The 22,769-nt window shown below is 38.6% G+C and overlaps 1 protein-coding gene and 1 long non-coding RNA gene across 2 annotated transcripts; one reads left to right on the plus strand and one right to left on the minus strand.

Annotated features, from left to right (window-relative positions):
• Nucleotides 1-2,813: 2,813 nt before the first annotated feature.
• On the minus strand, nucleotides 2,814-15,250 carry TMEM33 (transmembrane protein 33). Its single transcript, XM_068943019.1, has 8 exons — nucleotides 15,131-15,250; nucleotides 14,912-14,979; nucleotides 13,666-13,760; nucleotides 13,055-13,242; nucleotides 12,014-12,081; nucleotides 11,362-11,495; nucleotides 9,211-9,294; nucleotides 2,814-7,851 (listed from the first exon to the last, which is right to left on the minus strand). Exons 2-8 carry the CDS (start codon nucleotides 14,960-14,962, stop codon nucleotides 7,722-7,724), a joined length of 750 nt encoding a protein of 249 aa, XP_068799120.1. The 5' UTR covers nucleotides 14,963-14,979; nucleotides 15,131-15,250; the 3' UTR covers nucleotides 2,814-7,721.
• A 92-nt stretch (nucleotides 15,251-15,342) lies between these two features.
• LOC104143098 (uncharacterized) lies at nucleotides 15,343-21,933 on the plus strand. The gene is made up of 3 exons (XR_693847.2): nucleotides 15,343-15,564; nucleotides 16,068-16,134; nucleotides 20,275-21,933. It is a non-coding gene; the product is annotated as an uncharacterized lncRNA (long non-coding RNA).
• Nucleotides 21,934-22,769: the final 836 nt, after the last annotated feature.

Genomic DNA, 22,769 nt, shown 5'->3' on the forward strand with positions numbered 1-22,769 from the left:
TGGTAATGTAATTATAGTGCCTTATAATTGCAAGGATTTGACAATAGAGGTCTTAGGACCTTTATTACGGGATGCTCTCACAGATCATAGAATCTTTTAGTTTCCCTGCAAAACAACGATATCAGAAAGCATTTGGGCTTGTAGCTATTTATTTAAATAAAACCTAACCATAAATCTGGTTTTGCTTTTGTCTCCTTTCCTGTAAGCATCAATGCATAAACCAGATGCTTGTGAAGTCAAAGTATAATAAATCATGAAGAGACATTATTCTCTTGAAAAGGGTAAAAAAAAAAGTTTCTGCTGTAGCTAAGACACCCGAGATGTACGTTACATTACTAAAAAGCCTTGCTTCATAGTTGCAAGTCAGCCACTAGAGGTCAGTGGTTTGGAATAAAATGAGAACATTGAAGAAATACTCCCACTCATTTCAACTGACCAAGTTTCATATTCAAGTACAATTTCCAGTCTCTGGGTAATGAAAAAAAAAACTCTTAAGGATAGTAACACTTACCTCCATCCTAATGGAAAAAAGTAGTTTACAGTTCTTAAAACAATAAATATATAATGCATACTCCATTGAAACAACTACTCTTTCACCTGAACAGCAATACTGAGAGATGCATACGAACACGGAACTGGAGGAGGCTTCCTGCATCATGTCTATTCTGCTGCTACTGCAGCTCTGCCATACAATCTTTTGTGAACAAATCAAACACCAGCTTAACAGCAGCTTGATTCTTTTGCCCACACTACTTCTCAGAGAGCCTTACCTTACTTCATACTCTTTTAATCAGTTTCACTACTACTTTGAAGTGTACAATGGCAAGAGATTAGAAATACCTATACAGTGCAAGTGTTTTTGTTTTTTTAAACTATTTCCCTCACAATGTGTTCTACATTATGAAAAGTGAGAGGGCTGGCAGAGATAAGGAAGAGGCAAACAGCAAAACATATGAAAAATATTCAAATGGCAACAACATTAAGCATTTTATTTATTAGTAGTCATTTATCTGATACTGTAAGCGTATACAACATCGATTCACAGCATGTATACATCAGAGCAGCCCTAAGGCTTGCCTCTGCCCCAAAGAGTAGCATTTAAAAATTTTTAAACAATTAAAAATGAATAGGACCACTGGATGCTGAGGAAATACAAGCTAAACTGATGCTTGATGCTATAACTGTAGTTTCCAAGGTTTAAATATTCCCATGTATTAAACAATTACATAACTGTTAAAATGCTGATGGATTTTAAAATTCAGAAATGTGTGCTCTTGAAAATAACATACAAGAGCACATAATTCCACAAAACCTTTCTTTTTTTCATTTTAAGTAGATAAAGATCTGCCTCTCTTGTACAACATGGCAGCATCTGAAGATGCTATTCCAATGACATTTTAATACAGAAGAGATTTGAAATAATTTTCAGCTAGAAAACTATGTACTGTGCAGATAATATTAATGACATAAACCTCAAATCTCCACTCATGGGTTTATGAAAGCAGCATAGCACCCAAGTAGGATTTCCATACCTATTATATAGAGCTAAACTCTTCAGCTTTTCCCTTGTTTTTTTTCTCTCCTATTTTACTTCTTCCCTGTTACTTTTCTACCCTTGTGAAAACTACACTCAGCATTGCTTTAACCCCTGCTGATGGTCTAGTCTTACATCATTATGATCATTTCTGACTTTTAAAGTTAGTTTTCCTGTTAAATATCTCAGACTGGTACACCATCTTCATCCAACGCACTCTTTGCCAATGTGAAGAACAAGGCGTTAGCACTCAAAAACACACACACAGCAGAAAATGAAATTACTGTGATCTGCACTTGTTTGCGAGGAAAGCAGCTTCCAGGATCCTGCTCGAGAGGCAGACTGCTGCAACTCCTTACTAACCCCACAAAGAAGGTACCACGATCAGGTACGTGAAAATCAGGAGACAATCAACCTCCAATTAACTATTCCATTAAGAGAAAGGTCTTTGATGGCTCCTCAGAATATAATCCACACTATTGCTTCTCCAAGACTAACCTAGGACCACAGATTTATGGTTGAAGTCAGTTGTGATAAAATAAAACCCATCTAATGGGAACTAGGATTGAACAGAAGTCAGTATTCAAAGCATCATCACAAATAAGGCTACCCCACAAAAAAAGAGTAACAGGGATCACACTTAACAGCACTGGTTTATGATTTTGTTTACTTGTTATGAAATAAGTTACACTGATAAATTCCAAGTAATCAAGTGCTGGTTATCAGATCAGCAATTGGTCTTATTTAGCTAGGGTTATATAACCACAGTCACAAAGTCACCTACTAGAAGACTCACAGAACAGGGTATGACTCCTGCCAAAACACAGATGCACTCGTAACTTCACTGCTATTAACACCTCCATTGAAAATATGGTAGTAAACTGAGCATCTACATAAGTTTTCACAGAACTTGGCCTGACATCTACAATGTTATAAATCATAATATCTCCAATGACTTAAAGACGGGTATCAGCTTTTTTCTGGGGTTTGATACACAACTTAATCTTTCTTTTTCTCCAGGAAAGCAAGCAAAAAGTTATAGTAGTTTACTATATCCTGTGCTATTCTCGGGGGGGGGGGGGGGGAGGGTGTGGATCACACACACACACACACACACACACGAACCTAGAACATTTAACATGCAAAGCCTTTGGTCACTAACTCAAACTGAAAGAACTGAACTTAAACAACTGTTGTTTTGCAACATAACATTGGTAATATTTTAAATCCAGAGAAAACTATACAATTTGATTTCAAGAACTACAAAACCGTAGCTGTATCAATACAGAAAGAAAACAATTTAATTTGTTTTGAAATAAATATTTGACATACAAAGCACATACAGTGAAAAGGGTCACAATAAATTACAAGTGGAGATACTTTGCTCATTCACTGAGAGAAGCCCTTGGTAGTTGCAATTTCATACCATCAAATTTATTATTCTTGCTGATTTAAGCAGAACACTAAACAAATATGGATCCCAGTGCTTACTTTCACAGGTACTGGCATGGATAATTTACTGCAGTGATCCAATTTGAAAATCAGTAGGGACCAGTAAATCGCTGCATAAAAGAAAGAGCGAATGAGGTGCTTTTTCCTTAGTGTCAGCAGCCTGTGATTATTATGTTTATTAGATTTTCTTGAGAGGGCTGCACATTTTCTCAAATATGCAGGAGAACTGTATTTCCCCTCTGAGCCTTACATTAGCATTTTGTGCCTCAGCTCTTCAATACAACAAAACGATGAATTTTCCAATTCATTTTAGAAGTTTGTGCTGCTGGATAGCACAGAACTAAGCAATGCAACTCCCTTACTCGTACAGTATCTGCTATTGTCATGAAACTAGCTTTTGTAGAAAAGTTAATAAGGAGTGTTGACATATTCTATGAAAAGGATATTTTTGAATCTACATTTAATCTTAAATTCAACTACATTATCCATACTGATAATGCATCTGTGAAATAAAAGATTGCTTAAGATTCTGTCCTTAGAAAGGAATTTAAAACAGTAAGGCCTGATTCTTCCTACGATTTTTAAGGAACTTCTAGCACATTAAATAAAGTTTCAATACAAAGATAAACGAATTAGTTTCAATATTGTTATATTATAACCACAAATATGTACACCGCAGCAGTTAAAAAGTATAAGCAATTTTAACAGATCAGCATAGCCTGCTAACATCTGTCTTGGACATAAGCACTCACGATCTCATTCTGCTGCACATTCCTCCCCACCAGAAAAAGGAAGATACCAGGGGCCATACCTAAGTACGCCTCCCTTCCACAAGGAAAGCAATTTCTGACAGCACTTAAGAGAGTATGCTGTTCTAGCTCAATGGTCTTAGTCATCCTTAATCTGAGCACCATATTGTACAGTATTTTTTGCAACTGTTTAAGCAGCAGTATCAAGATCAGAATCATATGTGGCATACAAAAGAATCAGAGCCCCTTGAACACTTCTGCAACATTCATTCTTTTACTGCCTGCTCTGCCAGAGCTCTTACACTACCCTTGGGCAAGTGATCTGTCCTTCTGTGCTTCAGTTTCTACCTGTAAAATGGGCTGTAACTGTACTTTCTTAAATAGCAAGGGATCTCTACAGCAAATATTGTGATATAAGTACCTAATGATAAAGAGGGTGCAACACAGAGTACAAAACAATCAGCTATGTAATGTCTGGATAGCACAGTCAAATATATAGCTCAAACTGTAGAAATTCAGCTTAGAAACTAAACCATAGCTCAGAAACTGTCAGAACAAACACTGACTTACTGTTATAACAAAAAAAAGTTTGTTAAACATAGAACTTAATACTAACAGATCTCAGGGGAACAGAATGCATAAAACTGACAGCACAAAAGATGACAGAAGTATAAAATTAAATAAAGGACAATAAAGGGAAGGATGGACGTATTAGTGGATTATTCACTTATAAGAAAACCCAACCAGCATTAGCAGTTCCCAACACACATAATTTGTCTGTCTCACCTGTAGATAAATAAAGCCTCAGGACCGAAGCCTTATGTTGGAACATCACTTCTACGGCAAGCTTGTCCAAGAGGGGTATGACCTACCCATAGAATTCATGCAGCAGCACTTAAAGTTATGAAAGCTAAGACAACATAAAAAAAGCCAGTATGATTTATACCAGCAGAAACAGTTACCACATTTGGCTGGCAAACTTTCATTAGGACAAGGATGCTTCTCTTCACAGGGTAGGCAAACGGATTTCACAATTAGTTACAAAGTTCCTCTAGTTATCACTGACTCCTGCTACAGGCTCTGCATCATGGCTATCTGCCGGCAGTATAGAAATAGGAACATACAATTCTTTTCACTAGAAAAATCTCAAATTGTGACAACCAGCATTTGATGTGTTTAGCTGTTAGTACAGAAACAGCCACAAACCACTGTTACAAAGCGGGCACAAAACTCAGTACTATCACTTAGGCGGTCTAAGGCTAGAGCAAATAAATCAAAGTTGATGCAGAGTGCAGGTCAGTAGCCTAATTCATTTTGCTTAGAAGTTATCCCAATATTCCATGTTTTCTAGGCATACCTTGCAAGTAAGTTTTTTTTTTTTTTTTTAAATAGGCCACAAACAAAACCCAGGCCTCAGTTTTGTCAGGCAAGTCTCAGCAAAGCATGTAAACAAATGTAACACTAGCCAAATCAAATTTGGTTTATAAAAATTTCTCTCCTCTCAACCTACATCTAACACTACTTAAAAGAAAGAGGTAGCAAGAAATCCCGTATCCATATATAAACTATTTCATGAGCCTTCAGTAGGTAGAGAATTGGAAATCTCACTCATTTAATCTTTTTAATCTTCCTTGCCCATTCATAAAGAGCTGGGTCACAAAACTCAGCACCCTTCTACTTTTGTAACATATCAGACCCAGTTTTTACTCTTCACTAAGATTAACATAATTCTAACCAATAATAACGTACAACCAAAGGAACAGTAAATTGGGCCCATAATAAAAGCAGTCTTAGAGCACAAGAACTGGCTCAGAACTTAAGAGTAATGTTACTTTGTTTACACTAATTACCAAAGCCTTCATTTGCCTTCCACTCCCGAATAGACTCTTAGGTAACAAACTTTATTTTAAAATCATAGTGGTGCAAAGTCTGATGTCATCACTTAAAAATACACAACATCAGATAGGGCCTAGAGCAGTGCTGAAATATAGAAACAGTCAGAAGTAGGTCTGGATTTCTGCTCATATCAGATAGCACTGTTGCAGTACTTACTCTTGAGTTAAATTTTGAAGGAAAGGGTCACTTTATAAGGCAAAAAATTCCCTATAAATTCACTGTTTAGAAATGCACAAGACATTGATTGTTTCCTGATTCAGAAGTGGCAGTAGGGTCAAGAGAACATGCACACAAAATTGCATTCTGCTCAACTTCCAGGTTCAAGTATCAGTATGTTCTGTTAGAAAGAAAAATAAGCTTGAAGAGCCTACTACATTACATTTAACAGTCCTTTTATTGCAGTAGAAATTTTAGTTTTTCTAAAATGCTCAAATAACAGGATATACAGATAGTAAATCTAGTTGCAAGTCTTAGCAGCTGTAGAGCATTACTGCATGCAGTTGCTTCTGCAGTGTACAAGTATTCTGTAAATAGCGAATCATGTTCAGAGAGCAAGTTCAAAAGTCAATATCATACTGGGTTACCAAAAACAGGTCTTCATCAGCACCAAGAGGTTGAGCAAAAAAATGAAATAAACGTATAAATGCATGTCTCTGAACCAACAAACTAATACTTAATACAACTGAAAAGTCTGAATTATAGCCACATCACAAACAAGTTAAGTTACAAGAAAATACTTTGTTTCAAGATCACTTTCAAAAGTGTTTCACCTAAGATTTCTCCGACCAAGCAAGAATTAAGTACAATGCATTAGGAGTTTACAGAAGGCTGATGAATTCCATTATATTTTATGTAATTAAAATATCAACATTTACCACAGACGATTAGACAAACGCTTTGCCTTAACTTTATGGAAGCAGGTTGCATTCTGACAGATAACATTCTTTTTCCATGACCTACCTTTCAGCTGCTGGGTGAATGCATAATAAGAACTCAATTTATTATTCATTTCTGTAGTCATGACACTGCCTTCAGATCAGTAAGATCAGATGGATTTATGCCAAGAAGAATCCTACAGCCATTTGTTTCAATAGATGCCTGAACAGGTGCAATCCTTTAAGTAAATTTCCCATCACAATGAGAGCCTCAGAAACTGGGAGAACAATTTATATAAAGCTAGCTACAGATTAATTTTCTAAAAAGCAGACATGCTTGAGTTACCACAGCCTCACATTTGTGGAGACACAAGAACACATTTGCAATGATTCTGAAAAAGTTACCACATTTACATTGATTAGTTCACTTAAGAGATGGTTAAAAGTTTAAGCATTGCATCTTTGTCTCAAAAAGCTTACAGGTCAGCAACTTGGCTTGGTAAAACATCTTGTTATGACAACATAACTGTACAGAGTTTTCTGTGGTCAGAGTCTTGAGATTTCTCCAAACAACATGATGTAGAACTACATCACAAGGAAGAAACCCAGAAGAGTTTTTTCTTTTTCTCAATTAATAAAAATACGCTCTCCTTCAGAAAAGGTGTTAACCATGCCAGCTTGACAGATTTTAATCCATTTTGTTAAATTCAAAGTGGGCCATTTTTTTTTATTGAATATACTAATTTAGGCAAAAAAGTCCATGGTCATATCAGTAAGCAGAAGAATACTGTCCAAGGTGTAGTGCACTGGTATATGTACCAACTGGTGTCCACTGGAGACATTTTGCAGTAGCTAGGGTTCCAACTAAGAGACCTACTAAGCAAAGACTCCTTAAAACAAACAATCAAACTTTTAATCAACCTTAAACAATCTACGATTTTTAAAAAAAACAATTCCATATGCTTGGACTTTATCCTTCTTAGCACGTTTTGGATAAGATGAAGCTATTTCTCACAAATTAGCAACGCAACACAGTAATTTTAAGTTTCCAAGACTCGCTTTTGAGATGATAAATTTCATATTATCTCCAAGAGAAGCATATACACATTTGTCTACAGCCTGGAGTGAGATCAGTGTAAAACCAGGAATTTATAATCATCAGCAGAATTGCCAGCTGCTCATAACGTTCACATTACATAAATGCCTGGAAGTTGGCTACGCAACAGTTGGTGCCAATCTGCTTATAAAGGAAATGCTGCTGAGACATAGTCTTCTTACAAAAACAGGGCATGAGGGCTTCATTATTAGATGCTCAACAACAATCCTCAGCTCGGTGAAGAGAGTCCTGAGAATCAGATTTAAACAAAGAGTATTAAGATTCTATAAGCATTAGCCAGAAGTATCTAGTACCTAGAAATCTTTTCATTCACTCATTTTCTCAAAAAATGGAAACTGTAGTTAACAAGTTTCTTTAGATCAACTCCGTGTTGCAGTACCTTGCAAGAGCTCGAGAATTCTTATCCTTTAAACATTAATATTTTAATTAACTTTGAACGCTACTTCCACACAAAGACAGATATCAAGACAGAAGGCAAATTCAACCTTCAAGCAGGGAAAAACCAGAGGGTAGGGGCAGGTAACACTTTTTCAAAAGCTGCGTAAGGAACCAAGAGGCAGCAAGTGGTGCTTTGGTGTTGCTTCTAGCCAGAATGGACAAAAGGCCTGCTGTCTAGAACCAACTCTCAGAAGACAGCCATAAGAAATAAAATTCACAACACTAGTTTGACTTAAAATCACATAAATACCAGCAAAACACTGGGGAGTAGTTGTATTAAAAAACAGTTTTAACATTCCACAATTTAAGTTTTTTGTAGATACCAAAAAAGTGCCTTCATTGATTTTTGTTGAAAAATACCTGTAATAAGATGGAATAATTGATTTCCTACAAAACAGTAGGGAATAGCAGGAGATTAAGCTTATGGTTCTCAAACCTGCCTTTGCATACCACAACAGCCAAAAGCCACTTCCTACTTTACCAAACTACTTTCCAATCAACTAATGATCAGATTGGAAAGCATGTTCACCAAATCTTACATTATGCAATGCTTGTCTTGAGAAAGTTCTGAGAAAGCACTGACCTGAGTAAAATTCTCACAGAAATATTTAATGGTTTCAAAGTTTAGAGCAATGAAAGTTGGTCAAGTCAATGCTAAACAAAATCAGTAAGGCCATGTTTCAATTACAGTAAACCTGATTATGATTTCAACTTAAGTAGGGAATGAACATGTTTAAGATCATCCACAAATTTTTTTCAGTTGACATTACACAAGTTCATAAATGTCTGTTCACATACGGAAATGGACTCAAGATAGGCCTGCAATCTAAAAACAAGGCTACCTTTTTGGTAAAAAATTACAAAACATCTAGAAGACTTTCTCCTCCAAAGCCTAGTTTTAATTATGCAGGTATGTTCTGAAAGTTCCCATTTAAAAATGGCACATTTCAGAAAAGTTCAGTTATGTGAAATAAGTATAACCTTGAATTCATTCATATTTTTGTTAATATCCATGGTTCTTCCACATTTCTACAACTGCCATTTACAGGTTGAGAGTTATCAGTTATCTATTCATTTAAGAGTGAAATTTCTGAATGCCAAAACACTAAGCTGTTAAGCATTAGCTCCCAAAATCAATGTAGTGCTTACCGACAGTATGGATTTCTCCGAGAGGAGTAGCGTAACGTAAGAAATCTATAGTAAATGAACGGCTGGAGCAGACTCCCCTGCCCACTAAAAGGGAAAAGAGAAGTGGAGTTTTATACTGACAAACAAACAAAAAAACCCACATATACAACACATTATTTTATTATTCCCTAATAAAAGGGAACTACCCAGGCTCAAAAAATACCAAGCCAGATTGAGGTTCATATTTGTTCAAACTATCTAGATTCGATGAAGGAAAGAGGAAAAGAAAAAAAAGAAAAAAGAAAAATCCACAACCTCAAACAAGAAAACTAACAGTACATTTATGAAGGCTGAAGCTTACATTACAGAATAACACTGCTCAATAAAGCAATTAAAGAAATGCAATATTGCTATTCTCATGTTGATTTTGTATTTATGAAGTGTTTTATATGTCTAGATTCTGAAAGTTGGAAAAGAGTCACAGAAGTGACAGCGGAGGCCCATTTACTATTAAGCAAAAGCCTTTTGGTCAAACATGGAAGCTGGCTGGCATAAATAGTCCAGTTACAACAGACATTTTTTGTCCTAAGCACAGCACTTTGAAAAACCAGGCCTTATTCCTGGAATCTTTTGTAAAACTTCTTATGACACATTGGAAACTACCATAGACATATTGAGATATTAAAACCATGTTGATATCAAGCCATTCCACTTGCTTGAAATAATTTTTTATATACATATATATACACTTCACAAAGCTGCTGTTCCCTGTGATAGTGCTGTACAGTAGTGAAAGGGTAGCAAGTAGATCCAAACCACAGAGTAAATAACAGAAATACCATGAGTTTAATTTCACTGCTTGAAGTTTCCTCATAAAACATAGTATTAAAAAGCCCTGTGTAAAGCTGTATATTACCTGACAGTGTCATTAACTAGAGCTTCTTCAAATATGAACAGGATCTTTACCCAGAAGCATAATACAAAGTGAAAAGGAAAATGAGCTATGGGGAGTGGGAAAGATAGTCTTGCACCCGTGCAGTAATTACAAGCAATTTAATAAGCTAAAATAGCTTATGGAACAGACTTTCACAAAATTGTACTTATACACAATTATATACGATTGTGTATTTTCACAACAATTGTATTGAAGTATTGTAAACTATATTGACCTTTATGTTATTTTAAATCTCAATATACCATCTTTTAAAAGCTTCAGTACCTATTAGCTGATTTATCAAGTAGCTACACCTCATATACTAAATTATTTCTAAAGAGAAAGAACTACTTCAAAACAGAAGTTTAAAGCGCTTGAATGCTTCAGATGTTGTATACTGAGAGTATGTGGCGGTTGTTAAGTGACTTCAGAATGAAACAGAATCCATCAAGAGTAAGGCATCAAAGCATTCAGTTGATATATCAGGAGAAAAAGACAAATTACGCATTCTATTAACTTACAAGAAAATAAAGCCTCCCTCCCGACCCCTCAGCACAAATGCTTTCACTGTGCTGTAACTTGCACAGAATAAAGGGTATGTCCCCCCCTCCAAATATTAAAAGGCAATGCCTCCAACTTCAGTGACATACAGGCCGTTATGGCTGTTTGACTTCAGCTGTATTCCAACATGCATAAACTCAAGGTCTCTAAAATGAATTCAACAGGCAGCACACAGACCCAGCAGTCAAAACCAGATGGAAATTTTAAAAAGCGTCCCTGGTCAGAAGTAACACAGGAGACGACATAATTTCATTATGCAAGCAGGAATAAGTTTCCATGCCAATTTTATTTCTGGGATCAAGTACTCAAAAATAAGAGTAAAAAGACACCTTCAGTGAAGCTAAAGATCTCAATATTGTATTACACTGACTAAAATTATACCTACTGGAGGTTTTAGATGAGTGCAAGTTGCAAGACTGAAAAATTCCGATTTTAACCAGCAACTTTACTCATGCTATCAAGAGAGGGTTTTTTTTGGTGCCAAATTGTTTTAGAGTGAATGCTTTTTGATTTAATGAACCAGCTTGAGAAGTCTAGAATCAAATAAATCCAAGTTCTCGTCTTGATCAAACAGAACTGTAAAAATGGAGATCTCTGTGATCCACAGAGAACTCACTGCAAAAAGTAATCTTGTATAAGAAGCTCTTAATTCTGAAGATATGTATTGCAATTCTTACCTGAAGAGCATAAACACTGTAGCTGGCATCAGGAAAATTTCATTGCAAGCAATGAATTTTAGAATATTCTGTTGATTAGCATTCAGTTTCTCCAAAAGATTTCTCAGAAGGGGCATGCTATTTGAACCTCGTGCCTTTAAGGAAGAAAAAAGATTGCCAGAAAAATATGCAAGTTAAATAAATCTTTTCTCTAGCAGGAAGAAATCAAAATACTAACAACTATCAGTTATGACTCTTCTCAGCATTTTAAGACTAGCTCCCTAGAAATTAAGATTAGAATCCCAAAGAACACTATTGGAAGTATGGAATCCTCCTCAGAGAAATCATTAACAATCTAAGGAATTATAACTGTGTAAAATTAAATTAAAAATATGAAGTCTTTCAATCCCTCATGTACCTATTTTAGGTTCAACTGCATAGGCCACCAGCCTTATTCTGCCCACTAGGGTAAAAGAACCTATAGTAGCAAGACATCAGTGTGGCATATGAGAAGTTGGAGTTAAAGGGCTGCAGAAGCTTGTGCATGAGCAGCAGCTCCACCTGGCAAGTATCTCCTCCACTGTAGCTAAAAGAATACACAGTTGCAACTCTCAAACCTGTTATAAAACCCAAGCACAGGGAAGTATTAAACGGTATTTTCTGTGATACTTACATCAAGAACCTTCTTTGTATATGTGGCAGCATGAAGCAAAGAAAACAGCAGAATTGGGAAAATACTCACTGAAGCAAGCGATAAGGAAAACTATAAGCTGCTGAAGTGCTTCACTACCCACCCCAACACACTGATATTACAATAACACGCACAAATTTTAGTTTGTTGGCTCTTTGCAAAAGGTTGGCCAGAATCAACTACACTGGATTAAGACAGGCACACGTATAATGATTCTGTAGCTGTTCCCTTTGCTTCTTCCATCTTCTCTTAGCTACACATTTTATTGATTTTAAAGTGTGTACGTGTGTATGTAAAAGGACAAAATACCATCTGACCTTACACACAATTGCATTTTTAGAGAAATACATTCTTCCTGCATGGAAGAAATGTACAAGGTTCATAATTAAAATCTATCATACAGATTTAGTCATCAAAATATTTTTATTAATAGATGTTACAGACTGTGTTTCTTCAAAGAACATGCAGTTGCCAACAATTCAGATTTTAGTCAGCAAGATTCCTGTGGCAGTCATTTTAAGAGCAGGACATTAAACTAAGCACAAATAAAGAATAGCCATTTCTTAAACGTCATCTTGACTAACCAGGGGAATAAGCCCTTTTTTCAGACTTTGTTTAAAAATTGTTATCTGAAAGAAGCTTATTACTGAACAGCTGTCTCTACACAACATATATCCTACCTATAGTGAAGACTCACATAAAATCCTGTAGTGGTAATCAATGAAAATTATCAACTGCCATTAAAGTATCACACATGACACTGGTCATAAAAACCACTGCACTTAAATCCTGAAAAAGAAAATACTAGGAGCCAGAGGATGCAACGCACTAGTTAGAGACGATTAACCTAAATATGACTCAATCAACATAAGCAGCTCCTATTTTACACAGAGCAAGTTCTATGAATAGCAAGCACGTTTTAGTTTAAACTGCTTTTTCAAGTCATGGCACAGATAATATCTTAAAAACCTTCATTCCTTCCATTTTTAAAAATCACCAGGATGACACTTTGTTAAAGGATACTTGTAACAGGGTAGGAATTAACAAAGATAAGAGAGTACAACAGGTAGTGGCAGCTATCCTCCAACAAAGCCTGGGCAAGAAATGCCCTGCTAAGCTGAAAGTGTGGTAGCCTTTGGTGCAGTCGGAGGGCACTGGTTAGAGCATTTGCCAGCAAGGCACGCTGATAAAAGCTTGCTGCTTCATGCAACCTGCAAATTACCAGAGGAGATGTTACCATAAAAACCAGGTCTCTGCTTAGGGAATGTTCACCCTTGAGAATTGCATCACAATTGCACATCATTTTAAGCTTTTTCTACTATAACTACTACTACCAAAACAACCTCGAAAACTAGTAGCACTGACTTATAGCATGATGCCAAAGGTAAAACAGTATATTATTCCATAACTACACATCAAAAAAATATAACTGCCTCCACAGTTGTTCAACGAGTTTTCCAAACAAATCAAAAAATGTTTTAAACCAGTCTAAAATCTGTAAAATATTCTCACAGAAAGCATCCAGTAAACTGAATATTATACATTCAGGCTTACATAAAAAACAACTCTAAGAAAAAGAAGTGTAATTGCTTTCTAAGTTTTTAAGTGTTATTTTATAACATTACAATACATACCCTAGAAGAGGCAGGACAAATAAAGCTGAGCAGTAAACAGTGAACAAGCGGGAAATCCACATTGCTGTATCCAACTTGTTAGCCATCAGAAATTGCTACATTTGAAGAGGGGAGGAAAGAAAAAAAAAAAAAGCCAAACCCCCAGAAATTAGCATCTTAATATTTGCCTACATTCATCCCTCCTTCCTTACTAAGCTTCAACTCTATCTCCAACTTTGAATATAGTCAAATGATAGCTTGAAGCAAATAGCATCTTTTGGGTGTGTGATACCTGATCCATAAGATGTTACTATGAAAATCAAAAATAGCTACGCTGTGTCAAAATCAAAAGGCTCCCTTAAAGTTATGATCAAATATGGTTTTAGGACCTTCTACAGAGGTATTTTTTTCCTATATGGACCCACCTCACTAGACAGATAACTTATCATGCAAGCTCTTCAGTCCTACTGACTTCTGTCTCTATTGCTGCTTTTGGAACATACTTCACATACATGGGGCTAAAGACTCCATACAGGACTTCTTATAGATGGGGCAACAAAAGGGAGTCAGTTAACATTCACATAACTACACCAGGAAAAAAAAAAAAAAAGATTATTGGCCAGAAAAAAAAGAAAAAAGCTTTGAATAGTGATCTAGTCTACCTCCTGTTGCTGAGTTCTGCTTAACCACACTCTTCTTCACTCCTGATAAACCTACAGTACCAGAAAGGCTCTAAAAAAAGCACACTCTAAAAAAGCACAGCATGCTTTTAGCTATTATGGCACTAAGATAGGCATCCAAATACAGCCTTTCAGCTGGAAAAGTTCAAAAGCGTGGCTTGAATTTGAGCCAGCTTTTGAAGACTGCTCCTCCCTCTATGCCCCTAGACCCCTTTTTAAGGGGACTGAAAATTAACCAAGTAAACCGCAAGCATCCGGTTCCCATCATTATCCGTTCTTATCATCATTATCCAAGCTTCCCCTCATTATCCATTTACTTATTTGCGCAACATAACCAGGGACGTACAGTTACTGCCACCCCAAGTGACCTTCAGGTGAGGCAGCCCCACGCACAGCCAGGAGCAGCGCAGAGATCACACTGCGAGCCGGCACCTCCGTCCCCGGCGGCGCCCGTCCCCGGCGGCGCCCAGCCCCGGCGCAGCCAGGCCGAGGGCCGCCGCCGCCGGGCCGGGCCGCCCCGCGCAGCCAGCTCCGCCGCTCAGCAACAAGACCCCCCTTCCCCGCCCGCAGCGCCCGGGGCTCCTCACCACCGCTCCGCCGCCGCCCTGCATGGGCCCGTTCTGCGTGGAGTCCGCCATGGCCGCGCCGCACGCACCTGCGGGGAGAGAAGGCGCCTCAGACAGGGCCGGGACCGCCGCCTCCCGCCTCCCGCCTCCCGCCTCGGCCGCGGCCCGGCCCGGCCCCGCCGCCGCGCGCCCCCCACCGCCAGCGGCGGCCCCACGGCAGCCACAGGCGGCCACACACACCCGGTACCGCTGCCGCCCCTCCAGCCGCCCTCCTCAGATGGCGCCGCACGTCACTTCCGGCGGGACCGCGGGGCCTGCCGGGCAACGTAGGCCGGCGCCGCCCTCCTGCCGCCGGCCCCTCGCGGCGCCGGGTGACGTCACGCTGCCCGCCTCAGCTGGCGGGGGGGCGGGGCGGCCGCGGGCCCGGCCCCTCCCCCGCCGAGGGCCTCGTCCGGCCTGGGCTCGCCCCGGCGAGGGTCCGCAGGCCGGCGCCACGTGGCGGCAGCAGCCACACCAGACGGGGCCGGGTGGCGCCGCCGCAGGCCAACACCGTGTGGTGTTATCAGCCGTGGCCGGGGGACGCTAGGTAGCCACGGGCCAGCGGCCCACGGCGGCTCGCCTGAGTGCCGGGGCCTCACAACACGCCGTGTGTCGTCTCATGGTGTGGCGTCACGGTATGTACCGCGTGCCGCTGGTGACGTTCTGCCGGCAGGTCTGTTCAGGCGCCCTAAGAAGCGCTGCGCTCCATGCACCTTCACATAAACCCCCTCACGTACGCCTGCAGCTCCGGTGCGGCCTGCGCGCTGCGCCAGGGGAGCGGAGAGCCCCAGCGCTGTGCAGCTGCTGGCCCTGCTCGTCGTGGCTGGGTTCGTCCCTGGAGCTGCGTGCTCTCGTACACCCAGCAGCGCAGTCATACATAAAACTGCACAGCTAGCGTGGCAGCGGTTTGCCATGTACCACTTTGGCGGATAGTAGCATTAGCATGCCATTTTGTGATTATACAGTACTGAACTCCCAGGCCAGCACAATGACATCATCACATACATTGCACCAGCACAACAACAGCAATTCATAATCTCACACTAATGTGGGATGGGAACAAATCCAGGAATTATAGGTCAGGGAATGACAAAAGGACAAGACAGTTAAGAAGATGCATTCTCCCTTCCTTCCTCAGTAGTTCCTGTGCTACCCACTGCAGCTTTGCCAGGCAGCCGAGGACCCTGCTGTGCAGATCAGGACAGGTATTAGCTTCTAAACCCACCCTATGACCTATATAGTGATACTGCTCCATAGACTTGTGATGTGACAGTGAACAGCAGCAACAGTAATGCAGTGTGAACCTGGGGAGCGTTCTACCAAGGGCCAAGTAGGCATCTCAAATCCATTTGGTGAGAGATAGACTAACACACAGCTTACTGCTATCCAATAATAATGTAAGCAGGAGCCACAAGGCTGCAGATACCAGACATGACACCCTCCAGTTCTGCATTACTGACGTAATGTAGGAATGTCACACAGCAACGATGCAATGTACAGCTTAGGTAACGCATCATCTCAGGCTGTGTTCGTGTGTTATTGTTTCCTATAGTGTAAAATGACAAAAAGAAAGAAACCTTTCCAAACCTGCGTATGCACAAACACTCATACTATAAATAGGATTAAATTCAAATGCAGTAGCTTTGAAATAAGTTTCTAAGTCCTTTTGTTAAGTAATCATTCATCCCTTTTATCATTTAGGAAATTAGCCCAAGATCTTCCAGATTCTGCACGTTTAACAAAATCTGATAATGTGTTAAAGCAAACTTCTAAAATGACAGGATCTGCTTGGACCCTGCAATGCACTACTGAGTAAGCTTCAGTATCAGCCTGTATGTATGTCCACCACACTTCAGCCAAAGAACTGAGACTCACACCGTACACATAACCTCAAAATTGCATTATATTGCAGCACAGACCAATAGGATTTATAACCGACTGTAAATCTCAATAATATTAAAGATTAAAACCTTAAAGCTAAAGAACTTAAGTATGGTTTTAATCAAGTACAGGTATCTTAGCAATGCTGATGTGAGGATGGAGCTGGATGGCACAATACAAAAGTCTCCTCCCCACTTGGTAACATGTAGTATATGCCGTTTTTGAGGCCTTGGAAAGTGCAGGGAAAGGGTTAATCCCCCCCTTGTTAATCTGTCCCTGGTCTTAATATTGATTTTTTTAATTGATCTGTAGTGGATAGTTATGGGAACAGGATTCTGTTCTTAGTTAGGTCTCTATAAATCTAATATAGCTCCACTAAAGTCAGCGTCTAGTAAAAGAAAACAAAATGAGGTCCTCAAGACTGGCAGCACTGCATTTGAGCTTCCATAGCCTCATGTGATTTGAATCCCTTTGGATTTCTCTCAAGGATGTGTAGCAGGTTCCACCTTCTGGGGGCACAGCACAGTGGCTGGAGAAAAGGAAGCCATTTGCTCCCATTCCTAAGCGTTCCATGATGCTAACAGTTACTCTTTAGCAGCAAAAAAGCATATTTTTGTGACCAAGGATGCTGGAATCAACATCAGCAACCAGCCTCATTTCTGATTTATGGTAATTAAACTTGAAGCTTGATTGGAACAGACACAGGAAAGCATCTGGAGAATGCATAATGAAATATGTTGACAGGGAAGGAGCAAAAGAACAGTCAGCTGACAGAGATTCTAATGCCATAACAATTACAAGTAAACTAAGGCTTTACGCTAATTAACACATTTTAAATTGAAGCTGTATAACCTGATTTTTCACTTCTTTTCTTCACCACTCATCTCTATAAAGTGGATGCAAAGTAGGCACAAGAACTACCTGCTGTTTTGGGACCATTTTCTACAGGTGTAGGAGACTCTTAAGGGTAAACAGCTGTAGTGAATTAGGACTGCCAGTGTGTCTACCAGATGTTCTCAAAAGTACTATGCAAATGTAATAAAAAGACTGACAAACAGTTATGTTAAACTGAAATTAAGGCTCTGAATAGAGCTCCAGTAATTTACAGTTAAATCATTACAATAATATTTTGTTTGTCACAGAAGAGAATATTAGCATATCCAGGAGGTTTATTTAGATGAAGCTGAAATGTGGAAATACCCAACGAAGACCACTACACATTTGACTCTGCAAAACAGAATATGACAAGGGAAAAACACCTTTTGACCTCTCTTCAGGATTATGTATTTCTTAAATTGACCTGAGGTGACAAATGCATATCTTTATCAGGAATGCTTGTTTATTTCTTAGCATTTGTAATGTAGGAATGACTGAATACACACACACACACTCCCCACGCACACAGAAGAGCATTCACTTCTAGAGTCTGGTTTGCTGTCTGTCAGTCATACACACTAAATTTTACATTTTCTTTTTGCAAAGGTTTTCTCTCACAAATTTCCTGTAATTTCATATAAATACAATGTTATTCCGTTGTTTATTCTTAAAAGTTAATGACTTCAAAAATGCCATGCTTTGGAAAACTTACTAAGAAATATCATGCTTGGTTCTTGACAGCCAGGAAGTTTCCTTGGTTTGCTATCACTTTTTTGTTTTTCCTGACTTCACCCTTCACCTTTGTTCTATGCCTAGAGATCTTTGCCCATTGTTCTTTCTTGTTCAATGAAGTCTCTCTCACTAGCAATCTGGGCCACAGTACCGTTCACTTTAACTTTAACCGTTCACTTTAACTTGAGAAAGTACATTAAGTTGTATCTTAAAAAATCAAGTTTCAGCTATTGGCTTCCTCATTCCCAGTTCTTCTCTGCTATAATATTGCTGATGGAGCAAAGAGGAGTAACAGAAATTGATTCCTACGTTATTAATGATTTGGTTTCTGACAGTTATAAGGCGATTCTTCCATGCCATCAAGCCACCAATTTGCTTGCTCCTACTTCCATTGGTGATTGATTGTTCAGATATTTAGAAAGGTCTCATTGTTATTACTGAGGATTTACCTCTCTCATTAGGAATACATCGCTATTTTTCCTCTATGGCAGTCAACACAGGTGGCACAGACATAGCTGAAATCTTAAGTAACACGTCTCTCTGTGTTCCCTCAACACATTTGTAAGCCTACCAGCCGCTGACGGTTAAGGTACCAAGGAGCAGCTTTCTCATAAATTATAAAATTATGGATACAAGGAGATACATTTTGACCCTTTGGGCTCAAGTATGCATTCCTGTTTCTACTAACCCACTTAGAAGTCTGAGAAAAAAAGGAAACACCTTATTATGTCTGTAAAGTAACTCACAGATTTAACAAAACATAAATGCTTTGCATTTTTTTAGCTTAGGCTGTGACTCTCCAGATAGACTGCAGGTTCACTGATGCTCACAGCATAACTGTGAATTACGTGTTAGCTGAGGACTTTGTGACACAATTTGACTGGTAATTTGCTTGTAGCCACACAAGCGGTAGCATGGCTGGGCTGGAAACAGAATCCAGAGTTCCTGATTCCCTACCACCACTTCATTCTCAGTCTTTGTTTGCTTCCAAAAGAAAGCAACTGCAAAACTGCATACATAATTTGAGGCCAGCTTGAAGATGCAAAGGAGAAGGATATTTTTATGGTGTTTCAAGTTCATTACTGAGAACCTCCTTACAGATGCTATAGAAATATTTAAAAACAATAACAATTATTATATAAAGTTAAACACCCCTAAAAATATATCATAGGCCATTATTTAACATTACAGGTTGTTTTGTAGGTGGGCATTTTATTGAGTTTTTAGTGGCATGTCTTTTTTTTTAATTCTGACATTCAAACACATAGGATTATTATAAAAATTAACTCTTCAGCAGGATACTTGATTCTAAAATGTGAGATTTACTGTCAGTGGAGTAGTAATTGTAGCACACACATCAGCAAGATCATGAAATTAGCAAGACCACAATCTTGGGGAGTCCTCAGTTTACTATTTTAATAGGAGTTGACATAACATTGTTTAGGTGGTGATTTATCTTTTTCATAGTGCATGACTTGAAAGAAGATCCTGTTGATAACATCCATTTACAGTTTTCATTTTTTTCAAATAAAAGAGAGAACATTCCTACAGGGTCGATAGTATTGCAGTTCCTCATGGCCAAACTAGCTACATTATTTGTATCAGTAATGTATGATGCAAAGCTGAAATAAGTTTTTATGCAAATTTTGTAATGAACAATTTGGTTCTTGTTTGTGCTTATCTCAAGCTGGCTATCCAAAGCTCAAGAAACAATGAAGGACAGCGGGTCAATCCTTGTTACATTTTTCAGAAAAAGAAACAGAGAAGTCTTCTGTCTCTCTGTTGGATTGCTTTGTGGTTTCTGCTCGATGGTCTATAGCAATATCAAACATGGTCTTCTTTCTTTTCCCTTGCAGCTGAACTTTCCATTTACTCACCCTTCCAGGAAGGATTACCCTGTTAATCAGGAAGCGCCTGCCAAAACAAAGAAAGAGATAAACCACAACCTTTTTGGAGATGTGCAAAATAGGAAGGATTCCTTCCTCTTGCTTTCTGTGTCAACACTTCTGTAGCTTTCAACATTTTGATATATCCTGCATTATTAAAATGCGTTATTCAGATGAGTCACTCAGCAACTGCAGGTGTAAGCTTAAGGTGGTACAAGGGACAACAATAAATTGTTAAGTATGATAAATAAAGAGTGGTGATATGGCACATGCCTTGTCATGTGGTTGAATCAGAGACCAGTGTTATCTGCGTATTTTATTTTCAATGCCCAGCTCATCAAGGACATAAACAATTTTGGAAACTTCAGAATAGAAAGAAAGATGGCATTTCCAGCCAGGACAAGGGTTCTAATTCCTACAAGAAAGATTTTTGAATTCTGCAGTAAGAAAACCTACCAACAAATGGAGAAACACAGTGAATAGATGTGGACTTTCAGCTACCTATGCTGACTGATTAGAAATCCTGCTGCAGGAAAAAAATGATAAGCATCGTCTTGCAGGCTTGAAGGAAAAGCTGGAGGTATATTGACCAATGCCGAACTAAGTACTGAGTAACTGGTATAAGACTCCCTTTTGCCCTACTAATCATGGACTGCAGCAAGGGAATAAAAAGACAGACCAAGGAGGACAAAAACCAAAAGCTGTGAACTTGCCCAAGGAGGACTTCAATTCATGATGCAAGGAATGTTAGTTGTACATATGCGTAGAAATATGCAAAGAAACATTCACTTTCTGAAAACCATCCATTAAATGAACTGAGCAAAGAAAATACAAAATCTGGCAACAGTAACACTAGAAATAGTGCTTCTTTAAAAGACTAATAGCACTATAGTCTATGGCTCAGTCTTTTCCAGTAGAGGTATTCGTGAACAGGGTTACATTTCTGCAACTCATTCAGCAGGAGCAGATTTTTGAAAATAAACAGCGAGGACTGCAAGCGGTATAAGCTGAGATACTGGAAGTGAACTACCAGAAAGTTTTCTGCTTTTATCTGAAGCTAACAACAGCCAAAGACTAGATATCCTTCCTTGCCATAACCGTAGTAGTCACAACGCTGGAAATCCCACCCCATTCACCTATACAATTTTTCTCACAACTATAGCAGATTTGGGGGCTGCATTTCCTGATAAGAGGTTTTGTTCCTTGTTCCTGAGCTTCTGCACCTCCAAAGCTGCCTCTGGTTTCATCCCTGAACAAGTCATTAGAAAACTCTTTTCAAGTCTATCAATATTATCTACACTGTCAGGACCGTTACAAAAGTACTGAGGAAGTAAGTGTTTTGAAGGTGCATATAGAAATCCTTATTAAGATTAGAGGAGGCTTCAGAAAGAAGGTTATGGTTTTGGACAGTATTTTCAGTCATATCTTCCTAATCAGTGTATGTCCCAGTAGTCTCATTTATTATATGATACAAATTCTTCTGGTTTTTGTACAGGATACTTCTGGTATTGAATTTTCAAGAGCACTCTGGGGTGCAAGTAACCTCTGAAATCAGTAACTTCGTATAAGAAGCCATTGAGAAATTCATAGACAAAGAAAATCACATGGATGAATAAGTGATATGGATATGTGGAAATATGTTTAACATTTAACTTTTTGTAATAAATTGTTTAAGCACAGAGCTCTGGCATGTCTTCTATAGATATTTTGTAATGGTATTTTTGGTAGGGGGTTATATTTATTCATTTACAGCATATGCAATGCCAAACATATGAGGCAAGAGCTCAAAGGCTTCCAGTTTATATAATTAATCCCTCTATTTTTCATTTTATTCCATATAATTTAATTAGATTAATCTAGGTTTATAATCATTGCCAACAAAAAATGCATATATTATCCAACTGGTTTTTTGTGTTGCCGCTGGTAATCAATAAGAGTTTAGAACTTAGAAAAGATAAAGAATACATGGAAAGACAATCCGTTTAATTAGATTTGTCCTTCCAAACAGTCATAGGTAAAGTCCATCCATTTAAATCTGATCTAATCATGTGCAGAAGTGGCGTGAAATTGAATGAAATCAAGCTGTCCATATCCCAGAAAATGTTCATACTGAGATTTTAAAATCCTCAAGGATACCAATTAGTCAGATAGTCTACTGATGAGTCAAGGAAAAGTTTCTCAGTCATATTACTTCTGATTTATATATTTAGCATGGCAACTCCTAATGGAAGCATGTTCTTTGAGGCTCATAACTTCTTATTGAATATCATGTTATAAGATGTCTTATGCACACAAGAGCTATCTTACATTTCTCCTTTGGCAATCTTTCTTTGCTTATGTGTAGCCACTAGTAATTACTTCATTAGGAAAGTAAAATACAGAGGGGTTAGGGTTCAGGAGATGTATCTGGTATTATAAAAAGAAAGCCGTAAGCAATCTGGAGAGGGTCACATGCTAAATGAAGA

Source organism: Struthio camelus, chromosome 4 (assembly GCF_040807025.1).
Source record: "Struthio camelus isolate bStrCam1 chromosome 4, bStrCam1.hap1, whole genome shotgun sequence".
Lineage (NCBI taxonomy): Eukaryota > Metazoa > Chordata > Aves > Struthioniformes > Struthionidae > Struthio > Struthio camelus.

Coding starts and splice junctions, on each gene's coding strand:
- TMEM33 (XM_068943019.1), bottom strand. CDS start 14,962: ATGGCGGACTCCACGCAGAACGGGCCCATGCAGGGCGGCGGCGGAGCG. Junction 13,243..13,665: donor TTTGTCCTGCCTCTTCTAGG/GTATGTATTGTA, acceptor GGTAATTTGCAG/GTTGCATGAAGCAGCAAGCT. Junction 9,295..11,361: donor ACAGTGTTTATGCTCTTCAG/GTAAGAATTGCA, acceptor TTTCCCTTTTAG/TGGGCAGGGGAGTCTGCTCC.